This window comes from Mauremys mutica, chromosome 19 (assembly GCF_020497125.1).
Source record: "Mauremys mutica isolate MM-2020 ecotype Southern chromosome 19, ASM2049712v1, whole genome shotgun sequence".
Taxonomy (NCBI): Eukaryota; Metazoa; Chordata; order Testudines; family Geoemydidae; genus Mauremys; species Mauremys mutica.
Genome location: NC_059090.1, coordinates 4651756 through 4678497, shown reverse-complemented (window position 1 = coordinate 4678497; position 26742 = coordinate 4651756). Strand labels below are relative to the sequence as shown.

Below are 26742 nucleotides of genomic sequence, written 5' to 3'. Positions count from 1 at the left end.
GGAAATGGCTCTGAGTCCATGGCTTCTATGTCCTGCTCACGCACCCCACACACAGGTATCAGCCTGCTCCCTGGAGCCAGCTGGAAGTTTTCAAGACTTTGAAGTCCGCTCCCCTAGGCTAGTCTCCAGATCCCCTCTGCAGCCCCCAGGGACCAGGGTCCAAGCTTGAGTTTTGAACAGCAGTGTCCCTTTACTGCTCCAGCCTAGGGTGTCTCTTACACTGCTCTGCTAGTGAAAAGCAGCCCCTGCAGGGTCTACTCACACAGCCAATAGCATGTGAAGGCACACTCAGCAAAGTTACACGAATGCTCCCACAGCCACTCATTAACTGTATACAGGGTGACACCCGCAAATCCCCCAGCCCCAGCCTTGCACCTCAGCAATGTGCATCTCACACTGCTTAAGACCCCCTTGACTAGTGTAAGCTCATTAATTAGTTCATCATTTCATCAAAGGAAATGATCATGCCACAGCCTTTGTTAACCTGAGTAGAGATTCCCCAGACACTTCAGTCAAAACACACTGTCTTGGACAAAATATTAAAATAAGTTTATAAACTAGGGAAAGAGAGATTGTAAGTGATTTTAAGTGATAAAAGCATAAAAGCAGAATTGATTACAAAAGGAAATAAAGTGATAAAATCGCAAGCTAATTCCTACACTTTACCAAGGCTAATAGTCAGGGCCAGATTAACTCTCCTGTGGGCCCGGCTGGGGCTATTAGATTTTGTGGGGCCACTGGGGGTTTAGAGTGAGGGAGTGGGCTCAGGCCTGGGGCAGGGGATTGGGATGCAGGAGGAGATGCAGCTCCAGTGGGGGGGGACTCTGGAGTGGGGCCAGAGATGGGACAGGGGGTTGGGGTTCAGCAAGAGGTTCAGGGTGCAGGTTCTGGGAGGGAGTTTGGGTGCAGGCAGGGGCTCTGGGCTGGGGTAGGGGGTTGTGCTGCAGGAGGGGGTGCGGGATGCAGGCTCCGGCCAGGAGGTGCTTACCTCAGGTGGCTCCTGGTCAGCGGTGCAGCAGGGCTAAGGCAGGATCCCTGCCTGCCCTGGCTCCGCGCTGCTCTGCTCCCCGAGGTGGCCAGCATGTCCAGCCCCTAGACAGAGGGGCCAGGCCACTCTGCACAGTGCACACTGCCCATGCCCACAGGTGCCACCCCTGCAGCTCCCATTGGCTGCGGTACCAAGTCAATGGGAGCTGTGGAGCTGGTGCTGGGGGCGGGGGCAGCAGGCAGAGCAGAGATTCCCTGAATGCCCCTCGCCTAGGGGCCACAGGGGCATATTGACAAGCTGGCGCTCACGGCTCCAGCTGGTGCGGAGACTTGCCGCTGGCCAGATGAAAAGAAGCAGCAGGACACATCCAGCCTGCAGGCATGCAGGGCCCCCCTTAGCCCGTGGCCCTGTGCTGCAGCCCCTAAAGCCCCTGCATTAACCCGGCCTTGCTAATAGTTCTAAAAGCAAAACCGGTTGTCTCACCATAAATTGCAATACATTTCACAGGCTGTGTCTGCTCAGCCTGGGATGGGGGGAGGGATAGCTCAGTGGTTTGAGCATTGGCCTGCTACACCCAGGGTTGTGAGTTCAGTTCTTGAGGGGGCCACTTAGGGATCTGGGTAAAAAAATCAGTACTTGGTCCTGCCTAGTGAAGGCAGGGGGCTGCACTCAATGATCTTTCAGGATCCTTTCCAGCTCTATGAGAGAGGTTTATCACCATATATAACCCCTCCCATAGCAGCTGAGTTTCTAATCTGCCCAGGCCCCACCCAATTTTCCCCCCCTCCCCTGAGCCTGCTGCACCTCACTCCTCCCCCCAGCACCTCCTGAGTCTGACACCACAAAACAGCTGATCTGTAGTGGGGTGGGGAGGTTCTTGTAGGGGGGCTGCCAGTGGGTGCTCAGCACCCATCATTTTTTTTCCATGGCTGCTCCTACCCCAGAGCACCCATGGAGTCAGCACCTATGACCCCTCCCACAGTTCAATGATACATCTCGGTCTTTCAAACCATCTTGCTTCCATGTATGGAAGTGGGAGAAGAAAGGTAATGGGGAAGCCATTGTCTCTTATACTCTTTATACCCTCCTCTCTGTGAGGCACACCCACCCCCGGCTGCGGTTCAGACCATCACTCTGTGGTGTACATGAGATTCAAAGCCCCTTTCAGGTGAATTGTAAATTTCTTGCTGACACCATCTGTGTTCTTGATGTTTGAAGCATCTTCAGGGATGACATGCAAGGCCTTTGTTTACAGTCCTTTTGTTATTTCTAAGGACCTAGTCTATGGGCATTCCCCAGACTCAAAATCATGTTTCAGTAACAAACAAATAGCAAAATCTCATGACTCCCTACACAATAATGATACACCAGTTAACAGGACAGCAATATTCAGTAGATCATGAGTTTTCAAATGATACTTCGTAAGGCATGCTTTGTACAAAATATATCAGAACAAAAGTGGTGAACATGGGGTACAGGGTATCACCTGACACCCCCCACACTCCTGGTAGCCACATCCCCTGTAGTCCCCCCCCAAACCCCAGTGTTGGCCTCAGGACACCTTTTCTTGTTCCCAGCAAGATGCTGTGGGCTTAGAGCTCATGCTCCTGCCCCCCAGGTGAGCCATGGCCTGGTCTGGCACCACGCGGGGTGGCACTAACTCTGCAGCCTGCTGTGTCGCTCCCCAAGTGCCAGGAGCCAGCAGGAAAGGGGCAGCAGCAGAGGGAGGGACATGGGGGCTGGTCAATCAGTTTTGCCTTGTGATGGGGAGTCCTTAACTGCTCTGTTTGCATCAGTTCAGCATCATCATCCGGCCTCTGTTTGAATCCTTCAATGGCATGGTCTCCACAGCCAGCATGGACAGCCTCAGCGAGACGTCACTAGCCTGGCTGGACCAGTATTGCTCCCTCCCAGCACTTCGGCCTAGTACGTAGTCCCGCTTCAGCCCTTGCCTGCCCTGGAGAAGATGGGGGCTGGCCCTGCCTGCCATTTGCTTGCAGCCCCTGCTGTTCGCGCCTGAGCTGGGTGGGAGGTCTCATAGACTCATAGACTTTAAGGTCAGAAGGGACCATTATGATCATCTAGTCTGACCTCCTGCACAATGCAGGCCACAGAATCTCACCCATCCACTTCTATAACAAACCCCTAACCTATGTCTGAGTTATTGAAGTCCTCAAATTGTGGTTTGAAGATCTCAAGCTGCAGAGAATCCTCCAGCAAGTGACCCGTGCCCCATGCTGCAGAGGAAGGCGAAAAACCTCCAGGGCCTCTGCCAATCTGCCCTGGAGGAAAATTCCTTCCCGACCCTAAATATGGTGATCAGTTAAACCCTGAGCTTATGGGCAAGACTCACCAGCCAGCACCCAGGAAAGAATTCTCTGTAGTAACTCAGATCCCAACCCATCACAGACCACTGGGCATATTTACCTGCTGATAATCAAAGATCAGTTGCGAAATTAATTGCTGAGGTACACCACCCCATAAATGTAATAACTAAACAATGGAATAATTTCCCCTAAACCCTTAAAATATAGAAGCCATTAAAAGCTGGCCTGCCTATAAAACAAAAACACAGGAAAATATGGGGGCAATTCCTCTGCTATGTCTGCACTCAGCAAGGGTATTTGTAAAAAAAAAAAAAGGGGGGGGAATATTCGTCTCAGTGCCGTGATCAGGAGAACTGCACTGTGATGGGGGCATGTGAGGGGGCTGTGCTCGCATTGGGGGATGCTGTCTCAGGGGAGTGGCACTCTCAGAGCCAGCCCAAAGCTGCTCTGGCAATGCTCTTCCCCCCTGCCTTGGGGTCAGCAAGGGATTCGCTTCCTAGCTCCATTCGGCCCTGGTTCTCCTGCTCCTGAGCTTGGCCAGAGGGAGGTCCAATCTCTACACTAGATGAGGTTCAGGGGCAGGGACCCACTAAACTGGGATGTGGTTCCGGGAGCAAGGTCAGGATTGGAAGGATGGGGAGGGGAGGACTGGCTTGTTGGATGTACAGTCTCCTGGTCTGCAGCTGCAGCAAGAGACATTGATGGTTTCCCAGTCTCATACTGTGGGCAAAGGGAAAGGCTGCACATTGCAAACCCAGAGGGAGGAGCAGTGCTTTTCACATCACACAATTAGCCTGTGAAAGTCCCGTCCACATGAGCTCCCCAAGGCGAAACTTAGCAGGATTCAATAGGGGATCGGACAAAGGTGCAGATAATGAGAAGAGCCACGGGTACATGGGAAAGGATTTAAGCCCTGCCAGGGGTTAGGAGGACACCTCCCCTGGGGAAGGTTATGCCATAGCTGCCTATTAACAGGGATCTTCCTGTGCAACAGCTGGCCCAGGCCAGTGTGAGAGCTGGGGTATGGGTTAGATGGCTGGGCACGGTGGTCCCTATGCCCTATGGCAAGCTGACAGCTCAGAGCCTATAAGCAGAGGACAGCGACTCGTCTCATTTGGTTTTGTCTCCCCAGCTGTCCTGAGCTCTCTCCGCCAGCTGAGCACTTCCACCTCTATTCTGACCGACCCAGCATGTGTACCCGAGCAGGCCACCCAGGCAGTGATGGGGACAGACCCCAGCAACAATTCCTCCTAGTTACAAGGGAGGGGCCCATCACACCTGGTAAGATGCTCCATTTCTGCAAAACAACCACTCACCTTCACCAGCAAGAGTCTCCTATTGCAGTCTCAGTCCCGCTGTCACCATACTGCCTCCCCCATCCATGCGGTGGAAGGCTGTCAGCAAAAGGAGAGACAAAATCAGTGCATGATCCAGGACACCTGCTGCATGGACACGTTCCACCAACCAAGATGCTGATGTCCAGAAGAGCTTTGCCTCAGAAAATTCCTTACCTGAAAATAGCACCGTGCAAGGCTACAGAGTAACACAATGGTGGGAAATGCCGACGGTCTTGGAGAACCTGGTTCCTTCACAACGACTCCCTCCAGGTGCTGACCTCAAATTAAAACACTGGTATACTCTAACTTGAACAAGAGGCAGAGTGGCAAAGGTTGGTGACTTTAGGGGGGAGGGATAGCTCAGTGGTTTGAGCATTGGCCTGCTAAATCCAGGGTTGTTGAGGGGGCCATTTAGGGATCTGGGGCAGTAATCTGTCTGGGGATTGGTCCTGCTTTAAGCAGGGGGTGGGACTAGATGAGCTCCTGAGGTCTCTTCCAATCCTGATATTTTATGATTCTATTCTAAGTGGAAGCTGAGAGATGACCCTAAATGTGAACATGGAGAGCTTAGGTGAACATTGGCTGATGCAGTGCCCTGGCAATCATCCTGTACTCCCAAGGAATTATTGAGATCAGTGAGAACACCAGGTCTTGGCTGCAGTTTTGGAGGGACAAGCTATGATGATGATCAGTGAGAGCATGGCCCCAAGGGGTTCAGAGGAGTCCAGGGTGCCCACTAAGAGGAGAGCGCCCTCCCCAACTCACTGCTCAGCTCTAGAGGCACCAGCCACTGACCAGGGGAGGGAATCACTCAGCTGCTCCTGAGGAGAAGGATTTGGGCCTTCAGTCTCCCTAAAGCCTTATCTTCTGAAGCAAGCAATGGAACCTGGTACTGCATCCCCAGAGACCAAGGGACAGGGAGACCACAAGAGCTGCAGAAAAGCCCACCTCAGCAACAAGATGCTACTGCCTCATCCCCCACCTGTCCTAGGGATGGAAGTGCCCCTGGAGAGTTGCAAACAATGAGGCTAGTGCATGAAGCTCTTTGTGGTTCCATGGAAGATGCCCCATGAGAAGGTCAGCATCTCTCACTGCCCAAGCCTTATCTTCACAAATATGGCTGCTTCCATTCAGTATGCGAGGGCCTAGACTCTGGATAACCAACTCTATCCACTCTTTGTGTGTTTGCTTTAGTCTCCAGCCCATTGTTAATAGCTCCCATGTCCACACTAGGTCTGAGTGGTTACTCTGGCTGGTGGGTGTTAAATTCTAAGCAGTGGTTGTTCTGGTCACATCTCTGGTGGAATCCCCACCTCCCTTTCGGTCAAATTTGAACTCAGAAGCTGGCTTCTGGAGTGGAGAATAGGGTACAAATCAACAGAAATCTCCTGTTCATATTGTTGCTGTGCTCAGCTGAATAATTGGGCTGCTCAGTTGTCTCCTGCTGCATTTTGTTGCCCTTTTGCTCCTTTTTCTGTAATGTGAGCAACGTAGCTTCTTGTCTCTCATGTTTGGAATAGTAGCTCAAAGGCAGCTGCTGGATTTCCTCTTTATGAGTGTTTCCCAAGCAAATGTTCTCTGTCTTTTAGTTTTAGGATGTTCTAGAATGCAGAAGTTTTCCCATGAATGTTGTTTGATGTCATGTTGCCAAAGGAATATCCTGTTCCTATATCCCATGCTGCATGACCTGGCTCTGTAAGCAATGGCAGATCCTTTGTGATAAAGAGACTTTGTTCCTTCCCATTTTGATGGTGTATTTCTTAAGTTTTTCAGCATTTCTCACCCTGTTGCTGCCTCTGGAAAAATACACAGAACTGAGCAACAGGGGCTCCTGCTGCCAAAAGTCCACACCAAAGGATTCCTCCTTTCCCTGGGCTCTGTAATACTCCAAGCGGAACATACTGTGAATAGATGGTTTGCAAAGGAGCAGTGCATAGTAACCTGTACCAGCCCCAGGCAGATTTCAGGTGCTTATGACTATGCAGGTGTCTCCAGCTGCTGTGCCTGCATACGACCTGCTGATCCAAGAGCTGGAGCCACAATCTGTGTAAGAAGCGGTGGAAATGCTCCTGTATTATGTAAGGTGCGAAGGAATCACAAAAAAAGGAGACAGTCCAACTACAGGGAAGAATAATAGTAATAGTTCTGGGAGGGGAGGAGCCATGGACGCAGGCCACACATGGGGCAATAGGATGGGGAAGCCACTCACCAGAGCAGAGCCATCTCTGCCAGTAGTGACGCACTCCTGCACCCTTCCTCCTGGACTGTGCCTCATTCCCACACTCACCACCTCCCTGCTGGAGCCCCCAGAGCTCCCCTTGCTTGGCACTGCTGCCTACAGGGTTGGTGTCTCCTGGGAACAGTCCGGGGTGGGTGTGACGGGCTCAGTCACAGAGACCCCCTTGGGACTGTCACCTGACATGCTGAAATTACCTCTGAGCCCATTTTCCCTGATGGTTTGGGACTCCAGAACCCTGCTTTGTTAAGCCAGACACACTAGCCTGCTGCAACACAGACCCAGGTCTGAACCATGCCCCCAAAGCTAAAGGCTTTAATTGAAAACCACTCAGCAGGTTACGTATCTTCAGCACCCAGACACCCAGTTCCCAATGGGATCCAAAGCCCAAATCTATTTTACTCTGTATAAAGCTTATGCAGGGTAAACTCATGAATTGTCCGCCCTCTATAACACTGATAGAGAGAAATTCACAATTGTTTGCTTCCCCAGGTGTTAATCAAATACACTGGGTTTGTTAATAAACAAAATTTATTTATTAAGTGTAAAAGTAGGATTTAAATGGTTTCAAGTGATAACAGACAGAAAAAAGTAAGTCACCAAGCAAAATAAAGCAAAACTATACAAATCTAAGCCTAATATATTAAGACACTGAATACAGGTACAGCTCACCCTCAGAGATATTCCAATAAGCTTCTTTCACAGACTAGACTCCTTCCTAGTCTGGGCCCAATCCTTTCCCCTGGTAATTCCTTGCTAGTTCCAGCGGGCATCTTAGGTGAAAAGCAGGGGCTTTTTCATGACTGGGACCGCTTTGTCCTGCTCCACCCCTTTTATAGCTTTGGCATAAGGCGGCATAGACCCTGACTCCACCCCTACCCTGCCTCCTCCCACCCCCATTCGAACCCCTTCCCCAAAGTCTCTGCCCCAACTCCACCCCCTCCCTGCCCCTATTCCGACTCCCTCAAATTCCTGCCCCGGCCCCACCTCCTCCCCTGAGTGCGCCACGTTCCCACTCCTCCCTCTCCCTCCCAGAGCTTGCTACAGCTGTTTGGCAGCGGCAAGCACTGGGAGGGAGGTGGAGGAGCAGGGATGCGGCATGCTCAGGGGAAGAGCCGGAGGAGGAGGTGAGGAGGGGTGGGGTGCTTGGCTGCTGGTGGGTGCAGAGCACCCACTAATTTTTCTCCACGGATTCTCCATCCCACTGAGTCGGCACCTATGCAAGGTGGGGATCCTTGGTCTCTCTGGGTCCCCACCCCTCCTTCTAAATGGAAAAGCACCAGGTTTAAGATGGATTCCAGTATCATGCGACATGGTCACATGTCACTAAGACCCCATTCTTCATTATTCATGTCAAGTACACAGGAAGGCTTGCAGGTAAATAAACCCATTCACAACCAATTGTCCTAGTCAATGGGAGGCATCAAGATCCTACACATTAATGGCCCACACTTTGCATACTTACAATAGGACTACAGAGTAATACTTCATATTTCTAGTTTTAGATACAAGAATGATACCTTCATACAAATAGAATGATCACACTCAGTAGATTATAAGCTTTGTAATGATACCTTACAAGAGACCTTTTGCATAAAGCATATTCCAGTTACATGATATTCACATTTATAAACATATTTCCATAAAACATATGGAGGAGTGCAATGTCACAGCGGGGCTGCAGTTTTTACCACTGTCTCTGTGTGCAGAGGGAAGGGCATGAAACTAGAAAACAGCAGGCAGTAGAGTGGCTCTGGTGGCCCACGGTGATGCTGGTCTGGCACACAGGGGTGCTGGGTTCTGTTCCTGGCTTGGTGGCTAGTCATGTCATCATTTTGTGCCTCAGTTTCCCCATCTGCTAAACAAGGCTAATGGAACCAGCCTCCGGGGGAGGGTGCTGTGCAGGAGGGGGTAATAGGTAATAATTGGAGATATACCTTGAAAGGTCATTGAATCCAGCCCCCGCCTTCACTAGCAGGACCAATTTTTGCCCCAGATCCCTAAGAGGCCCCCTCAAGGATTGAACTCACAACCCTGGGCTTGGGGGGGGGGCAATGCTCAAACCACTGAGCTAGCCCTCCCCCCTTAGCAGGGGAGTGAAGGGCGCAGGGCACTGCTGCCAAGAACCACGCGACATCCTTCCCCGTCGGTGCAGATAGGGGACAGGCCCAACCAGGGTCACACAGAAGTCTGCGGCGGAACTGGGATCCGAATCCTCGTCTCCAAACTTCGTCCCGCACAAGCGTCTACTCATTGCCTCCAGAGCGCATGCGCACAGGGGATTGTGCAGGGGTCGCTTTGCAAGGACTTGTCAGGATGGGCGGCTCATCTAAGAGAAGCCTCTCTGCGCATGCGTAAAGACGATTCCTGATGACACGCCTCTTCCCGGACTATGCGAGTAGTGCGCGTGCGCGGGTCGCTTCCTGTTCATTGACTCGTAATACCGCCGGCGTGGTCTCAGCGTGCGCGTGACCGCGGCGCCGTGCTCGGCCCCGCGCGCTGACGTGGCGGCGGCGGTGAGATGGAGGCGGCGGCGCTGATCGGGGTCTCGCTGTTCCTGGGCGCCCTGGTCCTGCTGCTGCTGGCGGGGCTGGGGCGGGGCTCGCCGCGGGAGCCGGGCACCGGGGAGCCGGCCGGTAAGCGGGGCCGAGGCCGGGGCCGCCCTCGATCGGGCCCCGCGGGACGCGGCCCCTCAGCGGGCGGCGAGGCCGGGAGCCCGCGGGCCGGGGGCGGCTCCATGCCCAGCCAGGCTGGGTCCGTCCTGCGAGAGCGCCCCGCACCAGGCGCTGCCGAGGGAGCCAGCGGACCCGGGCGGGCCCCGGTTTGCTCAGCACCGGCCCGGGAAACGTGACTGGGATCGCCCGGCTCCGGAGCAGAGCCAGAGGGGGGCGGCGAGGCGAAGGCCGCCTGGGAGCCGCAGGGATTAAAGCCAGGGCGCTAGCTCCTCTCAGCGCTTCCCAGACATCCGGCAGGGCGAGCCAGGGTATCCTCCAGCCCGGAGCCGGAGACACGGGCTCTTCTGGTCATCCAGGATTGGGACCCCCTAATTCTGTGCCTCAGCCCCGGTGCCATCCTTCTCCCCAGGTTCTGCCTGCCTGCGTACCCGTAGTCCCGAAATCCCCCTCCTCCGTGAAACGAGCCTGGGCTCCAGCTCAGGCAAGCTCTCTAGAGCACCCCTGTTGTTCAAACTCTTTTTCTGGCGACCCAGTTAAGAAAATTGTTGAGGCCTGTGACCCAACAGAGCTGAGGAGGAGTGGTTTGGGGTGTGGGAGGGGCTTAGGGCTGGGGCCGAGGGTTGTTTTGAGGGCTGTGGCGTGGGGCTGGGAATGAAGGCTCAGGATATAGGAGGGGGCTCTGTGCTGGGGCAGGGGGTTGGGGTGTGGGAGCAGGTCAGGCTTGGCTGGGGGTGTGGGCTTTGGCCTTGGGGTGCAGGGAGGGGGTTGGGGTGTGGGAGCAGCTCAGGCTCGGCTGGGGGTGTGGGCTTTGGCCTTGTGGTGCAGGGAGGGGCTCTGGGTTTGATGAGGGCTGGGGCAGGGGGTTGGGGCACAGGCTTACCTCCAGCAGCTCCCAGTCAGCAGCGTCCCGCCTATTCTGGCACTGCGGACCTCACTATGCTCCATAAGCAGCCAGCAGCAGGTCTGGCTCATAAGCAGAGGCATACAAATGGTCCCTCGTGGCTCTGTTCTGCAGGCACTGTGCTCCCGGCCAGTGGGAGTGCGGAGCTGGTGCTGAGGGTGGGGGCAGCATGCAGAGCCCTGTGCCCTCCCCGCCTAGGAGCCAGGCCCACTGGCCGTTTGTGCGCAGCACAGCATCGGAACAGGTAGAGACTAGCCTGCCTTAGCCAGGCAGCACTGCCGCAGGACTTTTAACAGCCTGGTCGGCAGTGCTGATCAGAGCTGCTCTTACCTAGTACTGGGTCGCGACCCACAGTTTGAAAACCACTGTTCTACAATGGACAGCAGATTTTGATGAACAGAACTCAAAAATCACTTTCTGTTGTCCACCTGATTGTTAACAGCAGCATTCAGACCAAAGCATGCTGTTTTGTGAGTTTTTTAACCAGTGTAGTTATGCTGATAAAAGTGCTAGTGTAGATGCCGATATATTGGTATATTGTGCTTTGCCAAACCTGAATGAGTTATACCACTAACTGCCAGTGTAGCTGCATCCACATTACGGGGTTTGCTGCTTTGCCTATAGTTAAAACAGCAAAACTTCTAAGTGTAGAGAAGGCCCAAACCCACTAAGTATCAGAGGGGTAGCCGTGTTAGTCTGGATCTGTAAAAGCAACAAAGAATCCTGTGGCACCTTATAGACTAACAGACGTTTTGCAGCATGAGCTTTCGTGGGTGAATACCCACTTCTTCAGATGCAAGTGGTGGAAATTTCCCACAGTCTTTGTTTAATCCTGAGCTGATGGTGTCAAATTTGCAGATGAACTGGAGCTCAGCAGTTTCTCTTTGAAGTCTGGTCCTGAAGTTTTTTTGCTGCAGGATGGCCACCTTAAGATCTGCTATTGTGTGGCCAGGGACTTAGAGACTGTCCAGTTTGGCCGATGTACATAGCAGAGGGGCACTGCTGGCATATGATGGCATATATTACATTGGTGGACGTGAGTAGGAGGCTTCTGGGTACACGTCTGGCTCTGTTGATCTGTCTCCTTATTTCCTCGTGCGGGTACTGTAGTTTTGAGAATGCTTATTGGAGATTTTGTAGGTGTTGGTCTCTGTCTGTGGGGTATCCAGACAGTCCTTCAGTGAGAGTTCCAATGCCCGAGATGATTAGTCAGACCTGTTCATGATGACAACAGCACCTCCTTTATCAGCCTCTTTGATTATAATGTCAGGATGGTTTCTGAGGCTGTGCTGTTGGTGGGAGGGTAACTGTGTATCAGTGCGCTGTTCAGTGTTGTCCTGAAAGTATTCTTTGAGTCGGAGACGGCGAAAGTAGGCTTCCAGATCGCCGCAGAACTGTATCATGTTGGTGGGGGTGGCAGGGCAAAAAGAGAGTCCCCGAGATAGGACAGACGTTTCTTCTGGGCTGAGTGTGTGGTTTTTTACCTTTAGTCCATTTGGTATGATGTCCATCCATTTGCATTTGGAAAGGAAGATGATGTCTGTCTGTATTTGTGCAAGTTTCTTCATGAGGTTGATGGATTTCCACTCCATACGGCTAAATGCAGTGCCTTGCATGGTGTCAAGTATCAGAGGGGTAGCCGTGTTAGTCTGGATCTGTAAAAGCAACAAAGAATCCTGTGGCACCTTATAGACTAACAGACGTTTTGCAGCATGAGCTTTCGTGGGTGAATACCCACTTCTTCAGATGCAAGTGGTGGAAATTTCCAGGGGCAGGTTTATATATGCAAGCAAGAAGCAAGCTAGAGATAACGAGGTTAGATCAATCAGGGAGGATGGGGCCCTGTTCTAGCAGTTGAGGTGTGAAAACCAAGGGAGGAGAAACTGGTTCTGTAATTGGCAAGCCATTCACAGTCTTTGTTTAATCCTGAGCTGATGGTGTCAAATTTGCAGATGAACTGGAGCTCAGCAGTTTCTCTTTGAAGTCTGGTCCTGAAGTTTTTTTGCTGCAGGATGGCCACCTTAAGATCTGCTATTGTGTGGCCAGGGAGGTTGAAGTGTTCTCCTACAGGTTTTTGTATATTGCCATTCCTAATATCTGATTTGTGTCCATTTATCCTTTTCCTTAGAGACTGTCCAGTTTGGCCGATGTACATAGCAGAGGGGCACTGCTGGCATATGATGGCATATATTACATTGGTGGACGTGCAGGTGAATGAACCAGTGATGGTGTGGCTGATCTGGTTAGGTCCTGTGATGGTGTTGCTGGTGTAGATATGTGGGCAGAGTTGGCATCGAGGTTTGTTGCATGGGTTGGTTCCTGAGCTAGAGTTACTATGGTGCGGTGTGCAGTTACTGGTGAGAATATGCTTCAGGTTGGCAGGTTGTCTGTAGTGTGGGATCATTCTCCAGGATGGGTTGTAGATCCCTGATGATGCGCTGGAGGGGTTTGAGCTGGGGACTGTATGTGATGGCCAGGCGGGTACTGTAGTGTCATGACCCGATTTGGAAGATTTGGAAGATCCAGATTTGCTGGCCTGGGTGCGAGTGCTTTCTTCCTTCTGGAGAGAAGCCTTCTATCTGTTTCTGGGGTCTGGGCCCCAGAAGCTATTGAATATTAATGTCAGTCCTCATAATCGGGAATGCAGTATGTCACCTTGATGTAGCTTCAGTCACTGCTTGTGGAGCAGGATAATGTACCAGGCAAATCTGAGTTAAATCATTTCTTAGGAATTTAGGAATAGGAACTCTTAGGAATAGTGGTGTATGTTTAATTTGCTAACATCATTATAATCCTGTTTTGTGTTCTTTTCTTCAGTAAATACACTCTGCTCTTGTTGCTTAGGGCAAGAGCTGGTCTGCCTTAGTGTCCAGGATAAAAAGAGACCAGTAGACTCGTTTAGTCATATTTTTGCTTCAAGTAGAAATCCAAGAGCCTTTTTTTTCCATACCACATGTGGAGAAGGACAGGGTTATGAGTGCAGATGACTAGTGGAATACTGTCAGCATGGGAAGGGGAATCTAGGCTGAGTTCCTAGTGGTGATTTTTGTCATTAAACTACAGTGTTTTTCTACAACTTTGCACCTGTAAATTACTGGTAAAAACTCTCAACCCTAACTCCAGCATATCATAGCATGGTATGTTAACTAGTAAGAATAATTTTCAGTTTTATGTTTCTAACAATAAGTGGTGCAAGCAATTGCTCCTTATGTTATGTACAAGCTTTCATACCTAGACAAGTCAGGGCAAGTTAAGGGGGCAATTAATTTCTCACACCCTTCCCAGGAACAACTGATTTATTTTGCTTTACCATGAGAATATCTTTTTAGGGGCTGTCTATCTGTCAGGTGGGAATCTTTTAGCAAAGAGGAGGGAGCAGGCTCTCTAGGGCAGGGGTCTCCGAACTTTGAGACGAGGGCCATATTAGTTTTTTGAAGGGGTTTCATGGGCTGAAGCGACTGTGAAAGAAATTATATGCAAAATATATGCAAAATTGTTTAAAAAAAAACCCACTACTCTACTGTGTCAGTGTTGCATTAAATTTTAAATCAGGTATAAAAGTTAATCGATGCAGGTACTGTGAAATCACACAAAATATTTGTCAATACATTAAAAATCATTTCACTTTCTTTTCTTTTATTTCTAAAAACTCACATTTGTATCATACAAATACTGTTTGGTTTTATTAGTGTTGTAGTTGGAAATTAACAATTTCATAATGGTTAAATTTTATCTTCATTACTCCATTTATTGGAGATGTAATTAAGCATCTGGCTTGTATTTTTACTCTAAGGCAGGAGTCTGTGCCTGTTCGGCTGCAGCAGCAACTCTGCCCTAAGTTGGCTCCCCTTCTGGGGGGACACTGGCTCCTGGGGGCACTCACCCCTCTGCACAGCTCAGCTGTGCTGCCACCCCGCATGAGCTGCTGCCGGCAGCCCCTCCCCCTGCCTGCTTGGGGTGCCTACTCAGCTGTTCACTTCTCCCCTGTTGGTTGGAGGGCTGGATAAATGGAAGCCTGAGGCCAGATCCGGCCTGCGGGCCGTAGTTTGGAGACCCCTGTTCTAGGGAATGCCTTAGCATCTGAGGTGCTTCATAACTCATTCATGTGTCCCACTGTGCATGGTGGCTCTGGTTTACTCAATTTGTCTGTCTTTGTTTCCTAATGAGAGACAGATGTCAGGAAATCACCTTGATGCCTCTCCCTCCTCCTGTTTTTTTCTAGACCAGAAAGTAAATGGGGAAGCAGTAAGACAGACATCGGGACTAAAGAGACAGAAGCAGCACCAACGAAGCCGCAAGGATAAGCCCCAGCCACACAACTTCACACATCCACTCCTAGCTGCTGCTCTCAAGGTAACTGGCATATCAGTTGGTGAGCATCAGCACCTGTTTTTTTGCCTGACAACGGACATTGACCTACTGTTATGCATGGGGACAGGTACCAACAGACTTCCATGCATCTGCACACACCTGCTGAGAGATCTGCCATTCAAGCATGAGGCACAAGTTCCCTGCCCGTTCCTGGATGTGCCCTCTTTGGGACTGCTTCGTTTAATGTCTGCGACCCCTGAGCAGCTCCTTGGAACTTGGAAAACGAACACTTCTTGTCACGTCCCTGTCCCCATCCTAGTCTGTGATTGCTGCAGCTCCTCACAGAGCTCAGTGCCTCTGCATTCCTCTGCTGGGCTTTTCTCTGCTGCTTCAGTCCCCACTGAAATGCTGAGAGTTCCTTAATGATGGGTATGTCTCTCCTTTTGTCAGTAGCTGCCTCCTGAAATCAAGCTGCAGGAAGGTGCCGTAGGCAGTCACACAGGCAAGGGGTAGCATGACATGATATGAAAAAATGCTATATAATAGCTTGGTGGTATTTTGGGGAGGCAATATAGCCTAGTGGAGAGGGCACTGGATTGGGACTCAGGAGACCTGGGTTCAGTTTCCAGCTCTGACACTGGCCTGCTTAGTGACCTTTGACTTCCTTGCGCGTAAGTTTCCCCATCTGTAAAATGGGGATAATTATCCCGAACTCCTTTTGGAAGTGCTCTGAGATCTAGCGTTGTGTAAGTGCTAGGAATTATTATAATTCTTCCTATTGTAGCCCACCTCATTCTTCACACATAATCCTGTGTCCATTCCCTTTGATTTACTTGCCCAGTGCCCTGGAGAATCAGCTGCGAAAGGTATGCCCTGGAACAGCAGAAGAGCAGGGGGAAGGAGAATGGGTGTGAGAACCTAGGGATGGTCATTGCTATGTTTGGATGGGAAGGGGGTCTTTGTCTTGTGAGTTTTTGCTCTTGAAGCAGATGGGATTCATGTACATGGTTTTTCTCTCTGTGTCTCAGCTGTGGCCAGTAGTCCCTTCAGCAGGCCTTGGAGCCCTGGGATGGAACAGGCAGATTACCTGTTCCATTCATCACACAGAAAGCTGGTGCTGATCATGTTGGTTTTCTGCAGGGTCACAGTGGGAGCGTAACCTGCCTCGACTTCAGTAGCAATGGCAAGTACTTGGTGTCCTGCGCTGATGACCGCACTGTCCGGATCTGGAGCACCAAAGACTTCCTGGAGCGTGAGCACCGCTGCATGCGAGCCAATGTGGAACTGGACCATGCCACACTGGTCTGCTTCAGCCCAGATTCCAGGTGAGAAGTGACTGCTGTGGGTGGGGCTGGGAAATCAAAGCAGGAGACTTACAAAGGAAGGATTTTCTTTTCTTAGCTTGACAGGATAGCCCTTCTTATTACAAAGGCCTAAGTGGGGGAGCAGGATCTTATCCAGCACACTCTGCCCCTGAAGATTTATTAGATCCTTGCTGATCTGAACAAGTAAATTCCCTCACCGAAAATTAGTTCCTCTTTTCACAGGGTTTAGTGAGTTCAGAATTGGCCTGTTCCTACTCCTGCAGGCTCCCAATGTCCCAGGAGCTAGGCTCTAACTTCAGCTTCTTTCTCCCTCTCCCGACTATCTGGGTTTGGCAACAGAAAAATGGATTTGAGTGGGAGGTTAACTGTGCAGGCCGTCGAGCTGCAGCACTTCCCAGGCTTTCAGGCCAGTGCTGTGAGCAGAGCTGCAGCTGTTTCTCAGCAGGTTTACATCACGCAAAGTGCAAATGATCCTGGAGTCTTTGTTTTATGACTTGTATTAATGTAGCTCCTAGGAGCCCCAGCCATGGACCCAGCCCCCATTGTGCTGGGCACAGTACAAACCACAAAAAGACAGTCTCTGCCTCAAGGGGTTTACAATCAAAGTGCAAGACAATAGACATGAGATGTATTCCCATCTCTCTATACCCAAGGAAACAGAGAATATTGGTCAGCATGATAAGCTGTGGTCTTTAAATATAAAAACTGGCCAAACCCCTTAACTGCAGTAATGATCCCAGCCACCTCTCCTAGGTTGTGCCTGATTACATGTAGCTGTAACCCTCTGCCTTATTGGTTTGAATCCAGCCCAGATTTGTAGGGATCACAAGTCTACCTCTGACTCTGACCTGTATGGAATGAGCTGGGAGTCTTGGTGTAATACCCAGTGGGCAGGTGCCTGCATCACCAAAAAACACCATCAAAATGGGCATTAGGTGTCACACTTGGCATTCTCACAAAGGGAGTAGGAGCTATGGAGCCTATTTGACTGTGTCTGAGAGCAGGCATCTCTGGGTCAGAGCTGTTGTGATGGGGAAGCTTGCCCTGCTGCTGCCCATGTTCTACCTACTCTGGGGACAAACGGAGGATTCAGTCATCAGAGCTGCCATCTGGAACTTCTCACCAGCACTAAATTCCATACAAAGAGCTACACTCAGACCATTGCAAATGGGAGACAGGCTAGGAAAGCTCTAATCACATTCCTGGATTGGTTGCCTCTAGTCACCCAGCTTTATCCCTTGCAATCTAGCTAGGTGCACAAAAATAAGCTTAGTGTGAGATGAGTACACCTACACGTGGTCTGTGACATTCTGCAGTGGTTTGTTCATTATGTTGGCTACAGGAAATGACTGTCCTTCCTTCATTCAGAGCCTTCATCACCTGGCTGGCAAACGGAGAGACCATTCGTGTCTTTAAAATGACCAAGAAGGAGGATGGCAACTTCACTTTCACTGCAGCCCCTGAGGACTTCCCAAAGAAGCACAAAGCCCCCATCATCAACATCGGAATTGCCGAGACAGGTACAGAGACAGGGCTGCCCCCTTTCGTCTGGGCTTGTGAGCCATCTGCCTTGTACTTTCTGAAGAGCAACAGCTGCTGGTTTGAGCATTGGTTACACTTTCGATCCAATTCCAACTTAGTAACTGACTGAGTGACATTGGAGAAGTCAGTTAACACTTGTCTCCACGTCTCATGTGTTAAGTAGATATATTCTTCCCGTAAGAGCCGGGAACATTCAAATTCACTTCCCAGTGCATATGTTCTCCCTTCTTGACTCTTCAGAGATTCTGCTTGCAAAGAGGTCTGGTCTCTAACACTGTACACGCTGTGTTCTGACACACACGTGTTTTTAACTGGTAAGAATCTCTCCAAGTGCAGGTTGATAGGATGAGGAAGGGGGTGCTCACCGAGAGCTTCTGGGATCCATGTAACAAAACATTGTTCCCAATGGTGGGACCTCAGCTGCTGTACTGTATACATACAGGTCCTGATGGATTAAGATTTACCTCTGAATGTCCTGTGACCCTGCTCAGAGTTGTGGCTGCAAGAGAGGTCACATTGTTTGTAGGAGCCCTAGCATTTCAAGGGACACTGTTGACCTGTGTGTGACTCCGAAGTGAAATGAGTATTTTCATTGGATTTATTTCTTTAGAGTTGTGGAGAAATGTTAGTTTTTAACACACTTGGCTGTGATGTTGGAATCCCAAATATTGCAGCTGAGAACCTGAGGACAAACCTGTCTGAACAAATGGGATGTTGTAGCTGTGTCAGTCCCAGGATATTAGAGAGACAGGGTGGGTGAGGTAATATCTTTCATTGGCCAATTTCTGTTGGTGAGAGAGACACGCTTTCAAGCCTATAGAGTTCTACTTCAAATCTGGGACGCTTAGAGGGTATGGCTACACAGCAATGTAAGCCTAGAGTTAGTGGGATGTGAGTCAGCTGACCTGTATCAGAGAACTCTGGGATTGAGCATCTACACTGCATTTTAACCCTAAACTAGGGATTTTCTGTCCCATGTTCAAACCGAGGGCTGTGCAGTGCACAGACCCAAGTCAAAGTAACCCTATCCCAGAGTGGCTAGCGTCACTCTAGCCCTATGAATGTTTCACTGTGGGAAAACTCTACTGTCCATCCTAACTGTGAGGTGCTATTGATGGGACTCTGGTGCCATAAGGAGCACATAACTGCATAATTAGCTCCTTTGGTGGCTGTCTCAGTAGAATGACTGCAGTTCGAGAAGGCTTTATACTGAGCTACTATCTAACCTGAGAACTGGGCTCTCCAGCTCTAGGTTGAGTCACATTGGCAGGAAAATGCCCGTGTGCACCTGTCTGAGGATAATTAGCACATCAATCTCCAGGGCTGTCAAACTATTAAAATGAAACGTTGCTATTCTTAATTTTTAAAATGGGATCTCTAGTGAAATAGTTTTTGTTTGGTTGGCTTTTTATTTATTTTTGTCTGTCTTCAAGTTTGACATAAAATGTAGGTTTCACCTCTCTGCTGCCAGAGAGGTGAAGAGCTTCCCCAAGGTTTGGGGTGCAGTGTGCTCCAGCACCCTATGGGGTTCCCTTATCCCTGCCACACCCCCGGAGGTAGGGATAAGGGATTCCTGGGAGGCTGTGGAGAAGTGTTGGGACTGGCTCCCACTCACCGCCCTCACAGGGTACACTGCCTGGGTGCCCTTGGACACAGCCCCAGGGAGGGTAGGGGGACCCAGGAGCAAGGCAGAACCAAGCAGCTGCCCTGCAGGAAGGGGGAGCATGCTGGGGGAGGGATGACCCCAATACCTTGGCAGCTGGGAGCCATCTCCCACTGGTCAGCTTTGCTCCCTGATCCGAGCAAGCTCTGTGCAGTGGCAAGGAGAAGCTGGAGCCACCGCCACAGGAGGCTGCAGGGAGGTTTTTGGGCTGGCTCCTATTCACCACATGCACAGTGAGCCAGGGTATTGGGGTCTCTTCCCCGCTGAGCCGGGAGCTCTGCTGCATCCAGTCACTGCTGGGCAGCTGCTTAGTCCCTGCTTTGCTCTCTGCTTCCTACCCCCCCCCCCCGGGGGGGGGTATGTATGCAGGGCGCCTGGGGAGCATGCATCAAAATCTGGCTGTGTTCTTGTGACCAGGGAACAGCTTTGTTTGCAAAAAGCTTCTTTGCATTGAAAACCCTGCAGGTGCTCTGATAGTGTGCTTGTTCAGCAGACAATGGGTTAACACTGATCTGAGTTGCAGAGGCAGGTGTGGCTTCTGCTGGAATAGAGTGCAATGGCATGAAGAGGACTAAGGAAGTTGCCCCAAGGAACTCTGGGCTATATCCGGAGGACCTCTGGGGCCATGTACACACAGGAAAGCAATAGGGCTCAGAGACCCTCTAGCCCTGTAGGGTCCTGGGACCCTAGGTTTGAGCTGTAGATTAACAATTGGTGTGCGGATGCAAGGGGGCTTAGGCTTACATTGCTGTGTAGCCATACCCAGAGTCTCTGAGCTAAATACAATAGCATAAGTAGTTAGCATATATTTCAAGGGACCATTCAAGGTGAAGTTGTCTGTTATCTACAGCCAGGTACTCAGATACTACAGAAAATGCTCCCAACACCTTAACACAGACAAAACTGCCTTCACCAAACAAGGACACTCCACCATTGAAATAGATTGCATCATGGAACGGGCCACCCAAATACTCTGAGAGAACCTGCTTCAATACAGAAATAAACCCCCTTCTGACCACATACCCCTAGTTGTCATCTACCATCCCAAACTGGAATCCGTGTGGGGTACTCTCAAACAACTACAACCCATACTCGATGGGGACCCCATCCTGAAAGAAATCTTTCCTGAACCCACTCCTCTAGCCTTCAGATAACCTATCTCCAAGCTCATCAGCAGATGCAAGCTCCCCACAGCCCAGGGGACTCCTAACGCAGAGCAGCACCAGACCCTGCCAGAACAATAGATGCAAAACCTGCAGACCTATCTCCACTGCTACAGCAATCAACAACCCTCCGCAACACACCTTTCAAGATCCATGGTCCTATACATGCCTACCACAACGCATGGTGTACCTCACCCCATGCACTAAGTGCCCCAATAGCAACTATGTGAGTGAAAGTAGACAATCACTGTGCTCTCGAATAAACTCACATGGGAAAATGGTAACAGACAAAAACACCCTCTCACCAATGGGTAAACACTTTTCACAAAGCAGTCACTCTGTCTCACCTATCAGTCCTCATCCTCAAAGGAAACCAACACAACACTTTCAAAACGTGAGCTTAAAATCATAACTCTACTAGACACTAGGAATCATGGACTGAATAGAGACTGGATTTATGGCTGCTTATAACAATCTATAACCAACCCACAAACAAACCTTTCCCCCCACCCCCAACTGCTCTTAACACCCCTCCAATCACAGGGAGGAAAGGAAGGGTGGGAATGGGCCACTTCACCTTGAATGGTCCCTTGGGTTAAATACCTACTTAACCCTAAACAATTTGTTCCACCTTGTATTTATCTGACACACTCTGAGGCCAGGTCTACACTACAGAGCTATGTCAGGCCTTGTCTACACTACAAGACTATTTCGAATCAACTTAGTTCGAATTTGTGGATTCGACCTTATGAAGTCGAATTTGTGTATCCATACTAAATACACTAATTCGAATTTCTGAGTCCACATTCACGGGGCCAGCGTCGACTTTGGAAGCGGTGCACTGTGGGAAGCTATCCCACAGTTCCCGCAGTCCCCGCTGCCCATTGGAATGCTGGGTAGAGCCCCCAATGCCTGCTGGGGGGAGAAATGTGTTGAGGGTGGTTTTGGGTAAGTGTCGTCATTGAACCGTCAATCACAACCTCCCTCCCTCCCTCCTTGAAAGCGCCTGCGGGCAATCTGTTCGTGCACTTTTCTGGTCAGTGACAGCGCGGACGCCACAGCACTGCAAGCATGGAGCCCGCTGCGATCCTCGCCATTTTCTCCTCCTCGCACTTTATCGTCCACCTCTTCCACAGTCAGCTGATGAGAAATTGGGCTACTTTTCAAAGGTGCTGCAAGCACTGGGGGACCATAGGGGACGTTTTGCAAACATCGTCGGGTGGCCGGGCAAGGTTCATGATGCGTGTGTTTTCAGGAACTGTGGGCTGCTCAGACGCCTGCAGGAAGGTAGTTCCTTCCCGGACCACGAAATAACTGTTGTGGATGAGCAGATTCCTAAAGTCATCCTCGGGGACCCAGCCTGCCTGCTAATGCACTTGCTCATGAAGCCCTATACAGGCGCCTGGGACAGCGACAAGGAACTCTTCAAATACCAGCGAGCAGCGTGACCTGTGACTGTTCATTTTCTTTACAGAGAAGCTGAACCTGCCCCTGTTTCTTTACCCACTGACTGTTGACTCTCCTCTTCGGTTACATACCCCGTTCACCCCGTTTCCCCCACTTCCAACACACGTGTAAAAATAAAATACATGTCCCATTGTTACTGAAGAAAGGTTTCTTTATTCATGACTTTGCGTTAAAGGGTTGAAACTGGGAGGCAGACTGTGCTGGGTAGGGTGTGCGGTGATGTAAAGACCGCCTCTAAACTCAAGGAATGACAGGCTCCTGCTCCTAGAGCGGTCCGCAGTGCCGGAATGCTTCTTTCAACGGAGCCTGCCATCCCTCTTTTTCGAATTCTGTGTGCGGGGGGATATGTGACGGAGGAGTACGGATACAGATTCCTCTGCTGCGTGACTCAGCGGTCCAGGACAAGGACCGCTGTATAAGATCTGTAACCGCCCTCCCCTGCTACAAAGTCACATCCCCCCCGCCCACACAGAACCTGGAAACCACCTCCCATACTGACCATGGTGCCTACTGACTGCACTGTGTGTGTGACCCGCTGCTGATCCTGCCCCCGTGTCTGTACCCTGGGAAAGGTGACTGTCCTATGCAATTAACAACCCCCTTCCCCACGCCCCCCATTCAAACACAGTCTTCTTTGAAAAAACATGACGGAAACAGTAATTAACAGCAAAGTATTTTTATTACTTAAGTAGACACTTAGGGGATGGAACTGGGATTGGGACTTGTGTGAGTCCGGAAGGGAACGACTTCTGCAAATGTAGGGTATGAGAGCTTTTGGGTACTTGAGCACTCTGCTGGGGTGCAGTGACAGTTTACACGGCCTCTGGCGACCCTCCTTCTGGTTATTTTGGGTGAGGGGGGTATGGGACTTTGTGGCGGGGGAGGGCGGTTGCAGATACACTGCAGGGGGGCTCTGTCCTCCTGCGGTCCTGCAGAACATCCACAAGGCGCCTGAGCGTGTCCGTTTGCTCCCTCACTAGTCCAAACATTGTTTGAGTCGCCTGCTTGTCTTCCTCACGCCACCTCTCCTCCCGTTCGCTGTGTGAGCGCTGGCACAGAGAGACGGTCTCCCTCCACTGGCTCTGCTGGTCCGCCTCGGCTAGGTAGCAGCCCACACGTTGATCGAACATCTTGTCCCTTGTCTTTTTCTTTCTCTGCCTAATCTTTGCCAGCCTCTGCGAGGGGGATGCTGTGGCAGGTCTGGAGACAGTGGAAGCTGTGAGATGGGAAACAGGGAGTGAATTCCTTGCAAAGATACATTTTTGCGAACAATTAACTGAGTCTAGGCTGTCTCTGTGAATTCTGGGTTGAGACCCCTGTGCCTGCTGGGGCACAAATAATTTTCGCGGTGGATTCTGGGTAAATGTCGCCAGTCATTCCTTCCTCCGGGAAAGCAACGGCAGAGAATCATTTCAAGCCCGTTTTCCCAGAATTGCCCTGGCATACGCCATAGCGTGGCAACCATGGACACTGTTTTGCCTTTTGTGTATGTCACCGTATGTGTACTAGAAGCCGCTGACAGAGGCGGTCCAGCAGCGCTACACAGCAGCATGCTTTTGCTTTTGCATGACAGCAGAGATGGTTACCAGCCATATTGTACCATCTACCATACCATAAATTAGTAATAAGATGGTAATAAGATGGGCATGGTTACCTGTCCTTTTGCACTGCACCATTTGGTGCTGTCATAAGTGCCCCTGGCCGAGCAGCCAGGGGCGCAAAAGCAAAAATTGGGAATGACTCCCTGAGTCAATCCCTCCTTTTTGGTATCTAAAAATAGAATCAGTCCTGCCTAGATTATGGGCAAGTGTACTAGAGAACCACTGTATCATAGAACCAGATAGCACAGCTGCTCTGTGTCCGATCCTGCATAAATTTGGAGCTGTATGCTATTCACAGGGGGTGCTCCTGCAACAACACCACCTGTTCATTCCGGCCTTCCCACAGCCTTCCTGGGCTACCATACCATTGTCCCCCCACTTGTGTGATGAAGTAATAAAGAATGCAGGAATAAGACACAGTGACTTGTTTGTGAGAAATGAGTGGAAGGAAGCCTCCAGCTGCAATGATAGTCCAGGCAGGACATTAATTACTGTGGATGAAGGAGCCCATCATCCCTCTGCTAGTCCAGGGGCAATTCAATCTTTTCTTTACACAGGAAGAGTGGGGGCTGATGGAGCTCAGCCCCCTGTTGCAATGATGAGGACGGTTACCAGCCATACTGCACCATCTACCATGAAAAATTAGGGCCAGGCGCCCTTGATCGACCTCACAGATGCTAGTACGCATGGTTACCAGTCCTTTTGCACTGCCCCATGTGCCAATAGGCTGATGATGAGGACGGATACCAGCCATATTGCACCATCAGCCATCCATAGCGTGGGGGGAGCAAGGATGTTGGTGTTGAGTGCTGCACCATCGCGTCTATCTGCAGCATTCAGTAAAGATAGGGTGACATGTAGAAGAGTCAAGAGAGGATTGTTTTCCCTTTCACTTCTGGTGGTGGGTGGGGTGTGTGTGCAAATTGCCGAACTATGCCCTGACCCACCGCAGACACTGTGTTTGACCCTAAAAGCATTTGGAGCTCATCCAAGAATGCAAATACTTTTCGGAGACAGCAGGAACTGTGGGATACCTTGTGTCCTCATTCCCCCCTCCCTCCATGAGCGTCCATTATATTCTTTGGCTTTCCGTTACGCTCGTCATGCAGCTGCGTGCTGAGTCTGTGCTATGCCGTCTGTCCGTGGATTTATTAAAAATACTTTGGACCAGGCGCACCATAACAGTAATTCCACTACTTAGATGCATGAGTCTCCTAGCGAGATCACCGTGAGGACGGGCACTGAAGGAGATAGAGAGCGCATGCTGCGTGAAATCTATCACGAACCACGGACCGATGCAGCCGTGCTCGGGGAGGCAATGCTCCCTGAATACCGCATGAAAGCCTCGCGCGGAAAAGGGTGCTATCACGGAGCACCCAATAAGGCAGCTTTCCCCAGGAACCTCCTGCTGATGCTTATCGATTAACGGAAGGAGAGCTTCGTGGAGATCTCCCAGGAGGATTTCTGTTCTATCACCATATATAGAGAGACCTCCTTCTCACACACTTCAGATTCCTGTTATATTAAGAATAAAAGTTAACATGGTTAAAGCACTTACCGACTGCTCCTTCCCCTGATTCAGGATCCGGGTTCATGGCCGGGGAGGGTTGGTAGGGGATCTCCGTGACGGTGATGAATAGATCCTGGCTGTCGGGGAAACCAGCGTTGTAAGCGCTCTCGCCTGCCTCGTCCTCCACAAACACTTCCTCATCTTCCCCGTCCGTGAACATCGTCGAGGAACTGTCCGTCGACACTGTCCCATCATCAGAGTCCATGGTCACTGGTGGGGCAGTGGTGGCAGGCTCCGTAGCGTCCGTTTGCCGCTTTGATTTTTTGGTAGCCTTGTCTGGGGTCCTTGGTTTTCACGCGGCGATGCGTTGCATGACGGCTGTATCCTCTGTCTGGATCATGGCTTTGGAGACCTTCTCGTAGGTCTTTGCATTCCGTTTGTTGGAGCGCAGCTCCGAAAGCACAGACTCCTCGCCCCACACACCGATCAGATCCAAGAGTTCCCGGTCAGTCTAGGCCGGGTCCCTCTTTCTATTCAGAGATTACATGAACTCCTCTGCTGGAGAGCTCTGCATTGCTGCCGGTGCTGCTGAGCTCGCCCCGATGTCCAACCACGAAATGAGATTCTAACTGTCCAGAAAGGAAAAGGAATTCAAATTTTCCCGGGTCGTTTCCTGTGTGGCTGCTCAGAGCATCGAAGCTCGGACTGCTCTCCAGAGCGTCAACAGAGTGGTGCAGTGTGGGATAGCTCCCGGAGCTACTAAGTTCGATTTGCATCCACACCTAGCCTAATTCGAGCTAGCCATGTCGAATTTAGCGTTACTCCACCTGTCGGGGTGGAGTACCAAATTCGAACTAAAGAGCCCTCTAGTTCGAATTAAATGGCTTCCTGGTGTGGACGGTTGAGCGGTTAGTTCGAATTAACGCTGCTAAATTCGATTTAAAGTCCTAGTGTAGACCAGGCCTCAGTATAACTAAGTTGTTCGGGGGGGTGAAAAATCCACACCCCGAGCAACATAGTTACACTGACCTTAACCCTCTATGTAGACAGTGCTATGTCAATGGGAGAGCTGCTACGTCCTCTCGGGGAGGTGGTTTAACTATGGTATAGGAGCATCTTAAGTGCTACAGTGGTGCAGCTGCGCTGATGCAGCGTTCTAAGTGTAGACCCGGCCTAAGTAAGTTTCCCAGACCTGAAGAAGAGCTATGTGTAAACTCAAAAGTTTATTTCTCTCACCAACAGAAGTTGGTCCAATAAAAGCGATTACGTCACCCACCTTTTGTCTCTGAACAAATGGGAAACATTCATTGTGTCCAAGCTGAAAGAAATATACAAAGTAAATGGCATCAGCAGCAATCTGCAGTGCATTAGTAGCATGGGTTGTAACCAAATCAGTTTCTTTATCCATGACTTTTAAGTGGGCAGCGTCCCTTCAATTTTATTACTTGCACCTGTCAGAGTGAGTTTCTTGTGGGGAATCAGGTCTTTTAACTGCATCGTTATCCTGCCTCCTCTGTAGACTCCAACTCCAACTCTGACAGGCCCAAAAAGCTGTGACGTCCCAGGCAGTGCTCAGAATTCAGACTGGCATCCTGTACATTGGCTGCTTCTTCGAGTGATTGCTCATGTCTATTCAACTTAGGTGTGTGTGCTCGCCACATGCACAGGTGCTGGAAATTTTTCTCTCAGCAGTACA

The 26742-nt window shown here is 50.6% G+C and overlaps 2 protein-coding genes across 3 annotated transcripts in view; both read left to right on the top strand.

Annotated features, from left to right (window-relative positions):
- The window catches only part of MLXIPL (MLX interacting protein like), a 62740-nt gene extending 56345 nt beyond the window's left edge, over positions 1-6395 (top strand). For both annotated transcript variants that reach the window (XM_044993605.1, XM_044993604.1), the window contains exons 16-17: positions 2785-2914; positions 4448-6395. In XM_044993605.1, coding sequence (XP_044849540.1) covers positions 2785-2872 — 88 coding nt within the window. In that variant the 3' untranslated portion in view covers positions 2873-2914; positions 4448-6395. The remainder of the gene's footprint in view (positions 1-2784; positions 2915-4447) is intronic.
- Positions 6396-9307: 2912 nt separating this feature from the next.
- TBL2 (transducin beta like 2) overlaps positions 9308-26742 on the top strand; it is a 31302-nt gene continuing 13867 nt past the window's right edge. Inside the window, exons 1-4 of the mRNA XM_044993493.1 lie at positions 9308-9524; positions 14687-14817; positions 15916-16100; positions 17469-17620. Of these exons, the coding sequence (XP_044849428.1) occupies positions 9410-9524; positions 14687-14817; positions 15916-16100; positions 17469-17620 (583 nt within the window). The 5' untranslated portion in view covers positions 9308-9409. The remainder of the gene's footprint in view (positions 9525-14686; positions 14818-15915; positions 16101-17468; positions 17621-26742) is intronic.